General features: G+C 46.6%; 1 protein-coding gene across 1 annotated transcript in view; it reads left to right on the forward strand.

Moving 5' to 3' along the window:
- The first annotated feature begins 1,380 nt into the window (after window positions 1-1,380).
- The window catches only part of SEH1L (SEH1-like (S. cerevisiae)), a 54,392-nt gene continuing 42,535 nt past the window's right edge, over window positions 1,381-13,237 (forward strand). The window contains exon 1 of the mRNA XM_011936663.1: window positions 1,381-1,482. Within this exon, the coding sequence (XP_011792053.1) occupies window positions 1,381-1,482 (102 nt within the window). The remainder of the gene's footprint in view (window positions 1,483-13,237) is intronic.

A 13,237-nucleotide genomic window follows, 5' to 3' on the forward strand; every position in this document is an offset into this window, starting at 1 on the left:
GCCACCACACTGTGCTGTTCAAAATGAACTTTGTTGAGATGTCGGAGTGAGGACTAAATCTCTACCTAGAATATTGGAACCCAAAGGGCTCAGAAAGTTTCCAGAGCCATCTCAAACTACTTCTTAAAAGTGACCTACAAAAAAATTTCCATATCTCCCTAGACTATAGCATTACACATCAGCTGTCCCCAATAAACGGGCCCTGGGGTAGTGGTCGCATTAACCGAAAACTCAATTTTCTTTCTCAGGTCCCAGGACAACAAGCCCCATTACAACATAAGAACGTGGGAACTTGGGCCGGGCGCGGTGGCTCAAGCCTGTAATCCCAGCACTTTGGGAGGCCGAGACGGGCGGATCACGAGGTCAGGAGATCGAGACCATCCTGGCTAACTGTCCCCAATAAACGGGCCCTGGGGTAGTGGTCGCATTAACCGAAAACTCAATTTTCTTTCTCAGGTCCCAGGACAACAAGCCCCATTACAACATAAGAACGTGGGAACTTGGGCCGGGCGCGGTGGCTCAAGCCTGTAATCCCAGCACTTTGGGAGGCCGAGACGGGCGGATCACGAGGTCAGGAGATCGAGACCATCCTGGCTAACATGGTGAAACCCCGTCTCTACTAAAAAATACAAAAAACTAGCCGGGCGAGGTGGCGGGCGCCTGTAGTCCCAGCTACTTGGGAGGCTGAGGCAGGAGAATGGCGTAAACCCGGGAGGCGGAGCTTGCTGTGAGCTGAGATCCGGCCATTGCACTCCAGCCTGGGCGACAGAGTGAGACTCCGTCTCAAAAAAAAAAAAAGAACGTGGGAACCATAACTGCCCTTTGTGACAAGGGGAAGAGGAAGTGCAAACATTAGTTACAGTAGCAGTGAGGAGCACTGGCGGCGGTATGCACTCCTATTTCTCCCTTTACAGAAAGATTGAAGGGGATCTCAGCTGTTTCTTACAAGCATGTTGATAGGACTGATCATGGAGCATTCTGTCTTCCTTCCTCTCTTTCTCCAAACATTTTTAAGAACTTACTGTATGCTGGGCAAAGAATGCTTGTGAAGACCCTGTGCTTCCTTCCCCACTCTCTCATTCTTCCAGTGTCTTCCAGAGGCAATTCCTGCAGTTCTTGCAGTGGTTGCCAGTTTCCCTGCTTATGGACTGCCAATTGCTCTCCTCGGCTTACAGGGTGAAGTCCAGAGCCTCCAGTCTGGCATCTGAGGTCCCGCCTTGTCTAGGCAGTGTTCTCCCCCAGGACTCACAAAATGAATCTCACACCCCAACAAAGTCCATCTAAATAGGGACACCCAGCCATTTTTTATTGTGTTGCTTAAACACGAAATTCTTGACATAAAGCACCATAAAGTTTCCTTCCTGTAGCTTACAGCGGAGGATGCTGAAGCTGCTGGACACCAAGGTGGCTGCCATCGCCACCACGATGCACAACAGCCTGAGAACTTCTCTGGCCCAAGGCCTGCTTCCTGATGCCAGCCACGTCTGACTCTGCCTGGCTACACTGACCTCTTCTTGCCCAAACTCCAGAGACCTATCTGTTCTGTGACTTACCCGTCACCTAGGAATGGCTTAATCCCGGTCACCTGACAAACTTCTGCAAAGTCAAATGTGTCACACTAGAAGGAGGTTGGATCCCTGAAACCCATCCATGAAGGCCTGAGTAGTCCCAGGATCTCGGCTAAGAAACTACTGGACTAGGCCATCTCTGAGGTCCTTTCCTCCAGTGAAAGTCTGTAATTCTGTAATTTTACTCCAATTGTGTCCTTCCAATACATAATACAAATTCCAGTGGGAAGAAAAGATCTCAGGGAAGTCATCAAGGAAGACCCACCCTTCCCTTATTCCCAGCCACTGTAGACGTCCCAGGCCTGCAGCATACACTCTTCTTGGCAAGGCAATCCCAAATGCTCTCTGACTCCTTCACAGGAAAGAGATCGAGCCCTTCATCCCTGCCCCAACTGCTGCTGCTTGTACACTAGGAGACTGGCTAGAATAGCAAGGGTTTCCCTCAACAGAAGGACTGTTGACCTAAGGTAGAAAGGTGGCTCTCCTGGGCTCCTGCCACCTGGCTCTGCCCTTCTCAGCACTGCTACTGCCTCTGCAAGAGCCTTCTCTCGCCTTGGACCTCAACCAAAAAGGAAAGCATGCACTCAGGGCTGCTTTTGGTTTAGAGGGCTCTCCCCTCCAGAGCACAGGAGTGAGGAGCAAAGGATGTCTGCATGACATTGTCTCCAGTGCTCGCTATGGGGAGACAAGAACGCCACTGCCCAAAAGTTCCCGAGGGGAATGCCACTCAAGGCCATGGGCCCCAGGCAGCTGTTACTGTGCAGATGGCAGCCCCCGGTGCAGAGGACTGATGGGACTCCTCAGAAAGCCTCGAGGTGCCATTCTGCAGCCACCTTCTCCATTCTAGCCACACACTTCTCTCCCCCACCACACCTCCCGGGGAAGAGGACCCTTCTCATCCTCTATACTCCTCTTGCCGGACGAGTCTCCCTGGGTGTCTCACATTTTTGCACGTCTTGCAGTCTTTGCATGTCTGCCTTCCCTTTGTCCTGGGTTACCTTTTCAACGATGGTGAAATGAACAGCCTTGGAAGACAAACAACAGTGTCTTTCTCCAAAGCAATGGGCAGTTTGCTTGCACTGCTTACGGCAAAGGGAAGTTGCTTGGAAGATAGAAAGAGCAGCTCTTTCCAGAGCAAATGGGTCGGCAGGCTTACTGCCCACTCTCAGACATTCAGGGCCCCCAAGCTCAGAGACTGTCCTGAATTGCAAGCCACTGCCTGTGCAGGTGTCATCCGGCCCCACATGCTGGGACTCAGGCAGGGCAAGGAAATGTGGGTACTACGGCTATAGTGATTGTTGTAAATAATAACACGACTTCTAGCTGGGCACAGGTTCATGCCTGTAGTCCCAGAACTTTGGGGGTACTGAGGCAGGAGGATCGCTTGAGCCTAGGAATTTGAGGCTGCAGTGAGCAATGATTGCATCGCTGTACTCCAGCCTGGGGGACAGAGACCCTGTCTATAAAATAAAAATTAAAAAACAAAAAACACAGCTCCTGCCAGTATCTGTATCCACGAGTCTGTGACAGCCCAACGCATTAGCTGGCAAGGAAAGTCCCAGACCCCTCCAGGGCGTTGACACTCCCTAGTGCTGGGCTCAGGGCACATCAGCCCTCTCCTTTCCCCCTGCCACGGTTTACTTCTGTGAAGGCCTTCCGTGTCTTCAGCACTTCAATTTTTATTATTATTATTACTATTATTATTATTATTATCATTATTATTGAGAGAGAGTCTCACTCTGTCACCCAGGCTGGAGTGCAGTGGCATGATCTTGGCTTACTGCAGCCATCACTTGCTGGGCTCAAGCAATTCTCCTGCCTCTGCCTCTCGAATAGTTGGGATTACAGGCACCCACCACCACATCCAGCTAATTTTTGTATTTTTAGTAGAGATGGGGTCTTGCCATGTTGGCCAGGCTCGTCTCGAACTCCTGACCTCAAGTCATCTGCCTGCCTCGGACTCCCAAAGTGCTGGGATTACAGGCGTGAGCCACCGCGCCCGGCCAAATTTTACTGACTCAATTAACATCAAATTTAGAAATGTAAAGATTTTATTTCCAGTTTGACGACAAGCTATCTGCCCTGTGACAGACCACTGAAAAATTCAGCTGTGGCTAACTCCTAGGAATTTGCAGTTACAGGACTTTTCCAAGTTCCATATGAGATGTCGTAGTGCCACCTGCTGGCTCCTGTCTCACAGGCACTCTACACATGCAGACGGTGGGTCTTACCCCACAGTGCACGCACAGTTCACGGATGAACCTGAGGAAAGTAGGCATGAAGCTCACAAATGTCATGCAGAACAAAAGGAGCTGGGTAGGAAAAGTGTAGATTGTGTAATTTCACGCACAGGTAATTTCATACAAAACAAGTGAAACGTCACAAAACAAGTGAAACTAACTGTACGAGTCAGGTTTTCACAGAGAACTAATAGGAGATACATGGATATATTTTAAAGGAATTTATTTAAGGGAATTGGCTCATGTGATTGTGGGGCCTGGCTGGTCTATAATCTGTAGGGCAGGCCAGCAAAGCAGAAAGTCTGGCAGGATTTCTGTGTTACAGTCTTAAGGCAGAATTCCTTCTTTTTCCCTGGGAAACCTCAGACTTTGCTCTCAAGTCCTTCAACTGAATGGGTGAGGCCTACTCTCATTATTGAGGGCAATCTCCTTAAAGTCAATAGATCATAGATATTAGTCACACCTACAAAATATCTTCATAGCAAGTTCTAGAACTAGTGTTTGAGCAAACAACTGGGCACCATCGCTTAACCACAGTGGTGCATAAAAGTAACTGCTGCAGGCTGGGTGTGGTGGCTTATGCCTGTAATCCCAGCATTTTGGGAGGCCGAGGTGGGTGGATCATGAGGTCAAGAGATCAAGACCATCCCGGCTAACACAGTGAAACCCCGTCTCTACTAAAAATACAAAAATTAGCCGGGCGTGGTGGCGTGCACCTTAGTCCCAGCTACTTAGGAGGCTGAGGCAGGAGAATCACTTGAACCCGGGAGATGGAGATTGCAGTGAGCCAAGATTACACCACTGCACTCCAGCCTGGCAACAGAGTGAGATCCTGTCTCAAAATAATAAATAAATAAATAGATAAATAAATAAATAAAATTAACTACTGCAGTCAAGTCTTTGTCAACTTGGCACCTCTACATATCTCTTTAAACTATATTTAATCTCCAAATAACAGCAAAATCATGCTTGCACCTCATCTGATTCAACTATCCTGGCTGAAACCAGAGACACACTAACCCTTCCCCAGAAGAGGACGCAGGGTTCTCGGGTCATGTTTACTCTTCTCTTTGGTATCCTATAACTGAAATACTAAGATATATCTTATGTTATATAAGGGAATAAGAGAGAGAAGAAGACAAAGATATTTTCTAAACACACACACACACACAACACATTTGTAACCAAATAAGGAAGAAATACTCATAGCAATTACAGTCAGCATTTTTGTAACTGGCCATGTGGTTGTAGCTGGTATTTATAACTACCTGCTTCCACTACCCATTCCAGATTCCCTTTATCCTCAGCAAGCACCTCAGCTGGTCACGGTTTGTCACCTGGTGGGGTGACCCAAACCTTCCCTCCTGAAGAGTTTGGACCATGTAGTAGTATGGCCTGAATTAGGTTGTTACAGTTTTCCATTGACCTTAATCACAGTGAAGAGTAATATTGAGATTGCCTGTACTCCAGATGCACTCTTACTTACCTCCGTGGGGGAGTAGCAGCCCAATTTTCCCTTGGTAGCCAGCCAGCACCAATCATCCGAAAAAACACAGCAGCTCCCTTCTTAGCCTGTTGATTCAGAAGCATGAGGAGCCCAAAGTGGCTGGGTGGCATCTTAACTGAGAGTTCAGTGGAATCACTTTTGTTTTCCCTAGTGGAAGCACTCTTCCTTTTGGAACTAAGACTTTTAGATCAGCACAGCATTCGGTCATAGGACAGGAAGAAAACACTTTGCTAGTGGGTCAGTATAGGGGTAATAGCAAATGGTGCCACTTCCATTTCCATACTTTGATTCCTGGACTTGTGTATCGTGGCTATTGGTAAAGCAGCACCCTATATTGGACGCTAACTTATATTTATTTATTTTGAAACAGGGTCTTGCTCTGTCACCCAAGCTGGAGTGCAGTGGCATGATCAAGGCTCACTGCAGACTTGGCCTTCCAGGCTCAAGTGACCCTCCTATCTCAGCTTACTGAGTAGCTGGGAGTACAGGTGCATACCACCACGCCCAGCTAATTTTTTTAAAACTTTTTTTTTTTTTAGAGACAGGGTCTTGCTATGTGTCTTAAGCTGGTTTCAAACTCCTTAGCTCAAGTGATCCCCCAACCTCAGCCTCCCAACCCAAAGTGCTGGGATTACAGGCACGACCCACCATGCCCAGCCCCTTGGGTGCTAATTTGAAGCATACACAACCTCCTGGAGAATATTGCCCCAGCCCTGCAAAGCATTACCACCTACCTGACACTGTATTTGAGTCTTCAAAAGGCCATTTCACTGTTTTGATCAAGGCACTCACTTTACAGCAAAAAAAGTACAGCGATGGGCACAGGCTCATGGAAGTCGCTGGTCTTACCACGTTCCCCACCATCCTGAAGCAGTAGGCAGAAGAGAACAGTGAGTAGAACAGAACAGGCTGAATAGGATAGAAGCAATGCTTTGTGGAATCTACCACAGTGGTGAAGACAGCGTTCTGTGGATTTATGGATAAGTTTTGGCAGAGGTATCGTGTATCCACATTCAGACTAAGTGTCCACTCCAGGAAGGACAAAATACCGACCTACCACGATAGAAGGAGTCCAACGTAACCAACATGCCACCTGTAGCTGGCTGATTATCCTGGGGAATGGTGCTATATTGAAGCCTCAATGTCGGTCTCTCACGCTGACAGATTGGGCACTCAGTGGTGGGTGTAGCCAGGTTGGCCTTAGTGGGTGGATGTCCATGTTGCTGAACCCATGTGTAACCTCCATCCCTGACACCATGGCTGCTTTGTTCATGAACTCACATGGAGATGGCTACAGAAAGAGACTGCCTGGCATCCACAGAACAGGTTTTTCTATCCTATTATTAAAATTCTTCTCTGCAGATGTCACCCTTTGGGGGGCATTCATACGGAACACAAATATCTTCCATTTTTTGCTCATTCAGAGAGAGAGAGACATCAAATTTCCTTGTCACCAATTTCCAGTAATGCTCCTTCCAAGTCCCTGACCATCAAGCAAAATCTCATAAATTAATATACAATTAAACCTCTTGCCATGTCTCCTTCCAAACAAAAACCACTGGATTCATTGCCTGAAGTTGGGGATTGCTCCTGATGGGAGGAATTCCCTTCACCACTGTTTCTTGGGGATGTCCTAGAAAGGGACTATTGTGCTGCAGTTGTCCATATTGGGGTGCCTGCACACCATGTGGAACCATCTACATGCCTGGTATACCTCATCTTGTCTTCCTCAGTCAACTGATTGTAGGAAACGCTGTACGAGGCCATAGATGGGGCTGGAACAGATAAGATTGTGTAGCAGGACTGGAAGCCAAGGGTCCCACTCAGAACTAGCAGCTTTTGGGCCACGTGGTGGATGAGCTGGAGTGGCACACCCAAATGAGGGATGTCTTGCCTCCAAAATCCAAAAGGGCGTTGTACCTCTTTTTTGGTTACGGGAGGAGCCAAACATAACAACTTGTCTTTCATTTTGTGAGGAATATCTTGACATGCCCTACACCACTGGATCCCTGGAAATTTCACTGATGGAGAAGGCCCCTGCATTTTGGTTGGAATCATTTCCCATTCTCTGACTTGCACATTTCTTACTAATAAGTCTAGAGCAGTTGCTACATCTTGCTCATCAGGCCCAATCTGCATAATGTCATCAATGTACTAAAGTGGTGTGATATCTTGTGGAAAAGAAAGGCGATCAAAATCCCTGAAGACTATATTATGATAAGAATGGAGAGTTTAATCTACTCCTGACATAAGACAGTTGTTATGGACTGAATTGTATTCTTCCACATTCTTATGTTGATGTCCTAACCCCTCATCTATGTTTGGAGAGAGGGCCTTTAGGGAGGTAGTTAAAATTAAATTAGATCATAAGAGTGGGGCCCTTATGTAATAGAACTGCTGACCTTATAAGAAAAGGAAGAGACAACAGAGATTTCGCTCTACGCACAAGCATAGAACAAAGGCCGTGTGAGGACGCAGTGAAAAGGTTGCTGTCTACAAGCCAAAAAGAGAGTCCTCAATAGAAATCAAATCTGCCAGCACCTCCTTCTGGGACTTGTAGCCTCTGGAACTGTGAAAAAGTAAATTTCTGGGCCAGGTGCAGTGGCTCACGCCTGTAATCCCAGCACTTTGGGAGGCTTAGCGGGCCGGATCATCTGAGGTCAGGAGTTTGAGACCAGCCTGGCCACCTTGGTGAAACCCTGTCTCTACCAAAAATACAAAAATTTGCCAGGCGTGGTGGTGCATGCCTGTAATCCCAGCTACTTGGGAGGCTGAGGGAGGAGAATTGCTTGAATGGAGGTGGAGGTCACAGTGAGCCAAGACCATGCCACTGGACTCCAGCCTGGGTGACAGAGCCAGACTCTCTCTCAAAAAAAAAAAAAGTAAATTTCTGTTGTTTAAACCACCCAGTCTGTGGTATTTTGTTATGGCAGCCTGAGTAGACTAATAAAACAGTAAAGGTGTTTGCCAGCTGGAAGCAAATCGCTTCTGGTAATCTTTATTAACAGATATTGAGGAAAAAGCATTTGCCAATCGATAGCTGCACACCAAGTACCAGGGCACCAAGGCATGTGTTAACTTACTCAAGCAGTGAAACTATATCTGAGACAGCAGTTGCAATTGGTGTGGCCACGTGGGTAAGTATACAGCTGTCATTCTCCAAGATCCATCTTTTTTTCTGCACAGGCCAAATAAGCTAATTGAAGGGGATGTGGTAGAAGTCACCATTCCTGCTTTGTTCAAGTCCTTGATGATGACGCTAATCTCTGAAATCCCTCCAGCAATTTGGGATAGTTTTTGGTTTACTGTTTTCCCTCGGAAGAGGCAGTTCTAGTGGCTTTCACTTGACTTTTCCTACCACAGTATCTCTCACTCCACAGGAACCAGCGTGCGGATTCTGCCGCTGCTGAGGAACTGGTCTGTACCAGTTATGCATCCTGGAACAGGGAAAGTAACCACTGGATGGGTTTAGGGACCCACTGGCCCAGTGTGAGATGGACCTGGGTTCCACTGACCATTTTACTTCCATAAGCCCCTACTCTGAATGGCCTCCTGGAATGAGCGTGAGTTCAGAGTCAGTTCAGTAATCCCACAAAAGTCTGATTATTTTCTTTTTCACAATGTACAATCACCATGGTAAAAGACCGTAGGTCCCTTTGGGGACACCTGAGAGGAAGATTAACAGTATACATTCTTGACAGTGCCGCAGGGTCCTTCCTCAAGGCGACCTTGATTTCCCTTCGTTTGAGGAATTCTGGGTCATAAACTGGTTCAAGTCTGGGAACTGAGTGAAGAGCTGTGACTCTTTGTTTTTATGATTCAAGTTAGGTGTTTGTTCACTTGACCTAGAACTCTTCTAATTATACAGATAAAGTAAGAATTTAACAGGCTGTCCGTCTACCCTCTTCTAGGGACACCACGATCAACAGCCAATGCCACAGGTCTCTGCCAGTCAGACTATTATTACCAGTTTGACTCTACTGCCCATTACGGTGACTATGTTCTCCTTGCTTTTGGCAGTTACGTGTTGCCACTTGTCCCCTTCCATCCCAGAAAGCAATTGTCTGCACTGCATCTAAGGATTCCCAGTTCCATGACAGTAGATCCCACTGCAATTTCCAACCTACAAGGAAAAGCAACCACAGGACTCCTCAGGGAGCAGGGGCTCCCCTCACAAGTACACTTCTCAGTCACGGTGAAAGCCGTGTCCTCTGGATGCTCCTAGGCTGGGTGGGTGGAGGTCACATGTTAAATCTAATATTCTGACCTCCCTATACCTTCCTCTACAGTGCACAAAGTCAGCTCTGCCATTTCAGCTTTATTTAGTGTGGGCCACGTTTTGGTCCATGCTTCAGCCAAACCAAACCGTCAGAGCCCTTTTCTAAGCCTTGGAGGTACAGCACTGAATCCAGAAGATCTGAGCAGTGGGCCCATCTCAATAAACTACCCCAATCCAACTTCATGTTCCTTGCATCATTATCCCACACCCTAACGCTCATTCCCAAGATTGAGTGTTACAATCTTGAGTCTGTACAAATTGGAACCATCGTGCAGTTCTTTTGGAGCACAGTGAACCTCCCGAGTCACACTTTGGATCTCACCTTTTGGGGCCTGTAGGGACTGGAATCTTGTCATAGTTCTAGAAGCAAAGAGGTGTTCCCTAGGGTAGGTCCTGAGGAATCAGCACTGTCTTCTGAGGCAGCTACCTCAGAAGAGGCCACCACGTGCTCCTGAGTGATAGCAGAGTCAATGTCCTCAGATGGGATGGAAGGGCTTGCTTCTATTGGCAGAGAAGACTCCACAGAATTTAGGAGCTCAATGTCCCCAGCTTCACCAGGATCTGCCCATAGGTCCCCATTCAAGTTTTTAGGTGTCCTTCTCATGTGAAGGCAGTAGGAGAGAGAAAAAAAAGTCAGGACCCTGTTCCTTCCGGATTCCTGCCCTTACTTTAACAGCAGAGGCTCCTGTGAGGTTGGGAACTCAATTTGTGTCATCATTCAACCACTTGCAGGATGAGACTCTGGATTTGGCTTTCAGAAACGTCAGCTCTGTGGTGACAGGAGATGTGTTTTTCTTCTCTTTTCTTTTTCTTTTTCTTTTTTTCTCAGGGCAGACAGAAACGTTTCATTCAGTTATGTAGTAGCTGAGCTGGGAGTTTGAAACCCGGAGAGTTCATCCTTTCTTTCCCTATCTTGTCAAGCACAATTAACAGCACCAGCCAATTTCATTATACTCATTAATTTGATAAAAATGTTCCAAGGTGGCAAATATATGGCCACCCAGAACCTTGCCTCTTATGAATATTTGTGTAGGAGTGTCCAATGGCGGTATTTTGGGTATCTCTTCTGCCAGATCACACTATAGGTGCTCCCTTTACCACTGAAAGTAGTCATTAGTGCATTAAAATACAACCAGATTGGCCAGGTGCGGAGGCTCACGGCCGTAATCCCAGCACTTTGGGAGGCCGAGGTGGGCGGATCACAAGGTCAGGTGTTCGAGACCAGCCTGGCCAGCATGGTGAAACCTGGTCTCTACCAAAAATGCAAAAATTAGCCGGGCGTGGTGGTGCCTGCCTGTAATCCCAGCTACTCAGGAGGCTGAGGCAGGAGAATCGCCTGAACCCAGGAGGTGGAGGTTGCAGTGAGCCGAGATTGTGCCATTGCACTCCAGCCTGGGCGACAGAGCAAGACTCCCTCTCAAGCAAACAACAAACAAACAAATAACAACAACAAAAACAAAAACAAAATCCAACCAGATGAGAGAACCAATTCCAGAAACCACAGAACGAATTCCGAAAATTCATCCTTAAGATTCTGTTCTTCTAGGCTGGGCGCCACAGTGGCTCACGCCTGTAATCCCAGAGGGTGGATCACGAGGTCAGGAGATCGAGACCATCCTGGCTAACCCAGTGAAATCTCGTCTCTACTAAAAATACAAGAAAATTAGCTGGGTGTGGTGGCGGGTGCCTGTAGTCCCAGCTACTCAGGAGGCTGAGGCAGGAGAATGGTGTGAACCTGGGAGGCGGAGCTTATAGTGAGCCGAGTTCGCGCCACTGCACTCCAGCCTGGGCGACACAGCGAGACTCCGTCTCAAAAAAAAAAAAAGATTCTGTTCTTCTAGAACCACTCTCAGTATAAAATCTGTATCAGTCAGAGTTCTCCAGAGAAACAAGACAATATTTACATCTTTCTGTCTTATTTCTAGGAATACAAAAGTGTTTTATGTTAAGCAATTGGCTCACGTGATTGTGCAGGCTGTTAAGTCTAAAATTCTTAGGACAAACTGGTGAGCTGGATATGGGCTAGGAAACGATGCTGCAGTCTTGAGTCTCTAATCTGTAGGGTAGGTTAGGAACTCAGGAAGGATTTCTGTGTTATAGACTTGAGGCAGAATTCTTTTCTTCTTTAGGAAACCTGAGTCTTTTATCTTAAGGCCTTCAATTGGATAGATGAGGCCCAGCTACCTTATCAAGGTTAATCTCCTTTACTTAAAGGCAACTTGTAGGGACAAGAGTGACTTTTTCATTTTTTATTTTTTATTTTTTTTGAGACGGAGTCTTGCTCTGTCACCCAGACTGGAGGGCAGTGGTGTGATCTCAGCTCACTGCAGTGTCCGCCTCCCCAGTTCAAGTGATTCTTGTGGCTCAGCCTCCTGAGTAACTGAGATTACAGGCAGCCGCCACCGTGCCCGGCTAATTTCTTAATTTTTAGTAGAGACGGGATTCCACCCTGTTGGCCAGTCTGGTCTTTAACTCCTGACCTCAGGTGATCTGCCTGCCTCAGCCTCCCAAAGTGTTGAGATTATAGGCGTGCGTCACCGCCCCTGGCCAATTTAAAATGCCAATCTACCATGTAAGTTCCCACTAACCCTGAGTTTGGGAATGCTTCCAAAATGTCTGGTTGATCTATTACTCTTTGTGTAGGAACACCTATTTATTGTAAGTTGCCTCCAAAACAACCTTTGCTGTTGCAGAAATCACAGGCTGACACCATAGCCACCTACCCATTCCTTCCAGAGCATGTATGCTTTTTTCCCAAGATATAAGCTGTGTGTCTGGGGGGTTGTGGAGTGGAGATCTACCTGTCTTGCAGCCACCCAAGACTGCAAGACCCAAGACTTCTGTCTGTAAGTTCCCCATATAAGTCAATAAATATAATCCCCTAATAAATTCCCCAAAATATAATGCTGTAATAAATCGCCCAAAACTGACAAACTGGATTTGTCTGCCTCTTTCTTTGGTTTCTCAGCTCCTTCAGCAGTTGCGGGTCGCTTTGTATATATTAATATGATGACCCTTTCACGGAACACAACTGATTGCAGATATTAATCACATCTACAAAATACCTTTATAGTAACATCTGGACTAGTGTTTGAGCAAAGAACTGGGCTTCATAGCCTAACCATGGTGACACATAAAATTAATCATCACACCAACTTATGTTGTTAGGAAGGAAGTCAGTAGTTACTGCTTGGGGAGGGGTGTAAAGACCAGAAGGGACCACAGGAGAGCTTTAAGGGTGTGAGTCATGCTCCCTTTTTCGAGGCGATGATGTGTTTAGTCTGTGAAAATCCAGTGAGCTATACATTTATGATACGTGTACATTTTGGAATCTATATTATACTTCATTGAAAAGCAAAATGTTAAGAAAAAAGATAGTAAGACAAAAAGCAATGGAAACAAGAAAAAAAGCCTTACATCAGATACGGAGACTTTACAGATTGCAAGAAATTAACATATATAACTCTATATTAGTAAGTTTAAATATTTTGGTGAAATGACTGATTATTTATTTGAGACAGTGTCTCACTCTGTCGCCCAGACTGGAGTGCAGTGGCACAATTTCAGCTCACTGCAACCTCTGTCTCCTGGGCTCAAATGATCTTCTTCCTGCCTCAGCCTCTCGAGTAGCTGAAATACAGGC

Source organism: Colobus angolensis, unplaced genomic scaffold, assembly GCF_000951035.1.
Source record: "Colobus angolensis palliatus isolate OR3802 unplaced genomic scaffold, Cang.pa_1.0 Scaffold155, whole genome shotgun sequence".
In the NCBI taxonomy this organism is placed as follows: Eukaryota; Metazoa; Chordata; class Mammalia; order Primates; family Cercopithecidae; genus Colobus; species Colobus angolensis.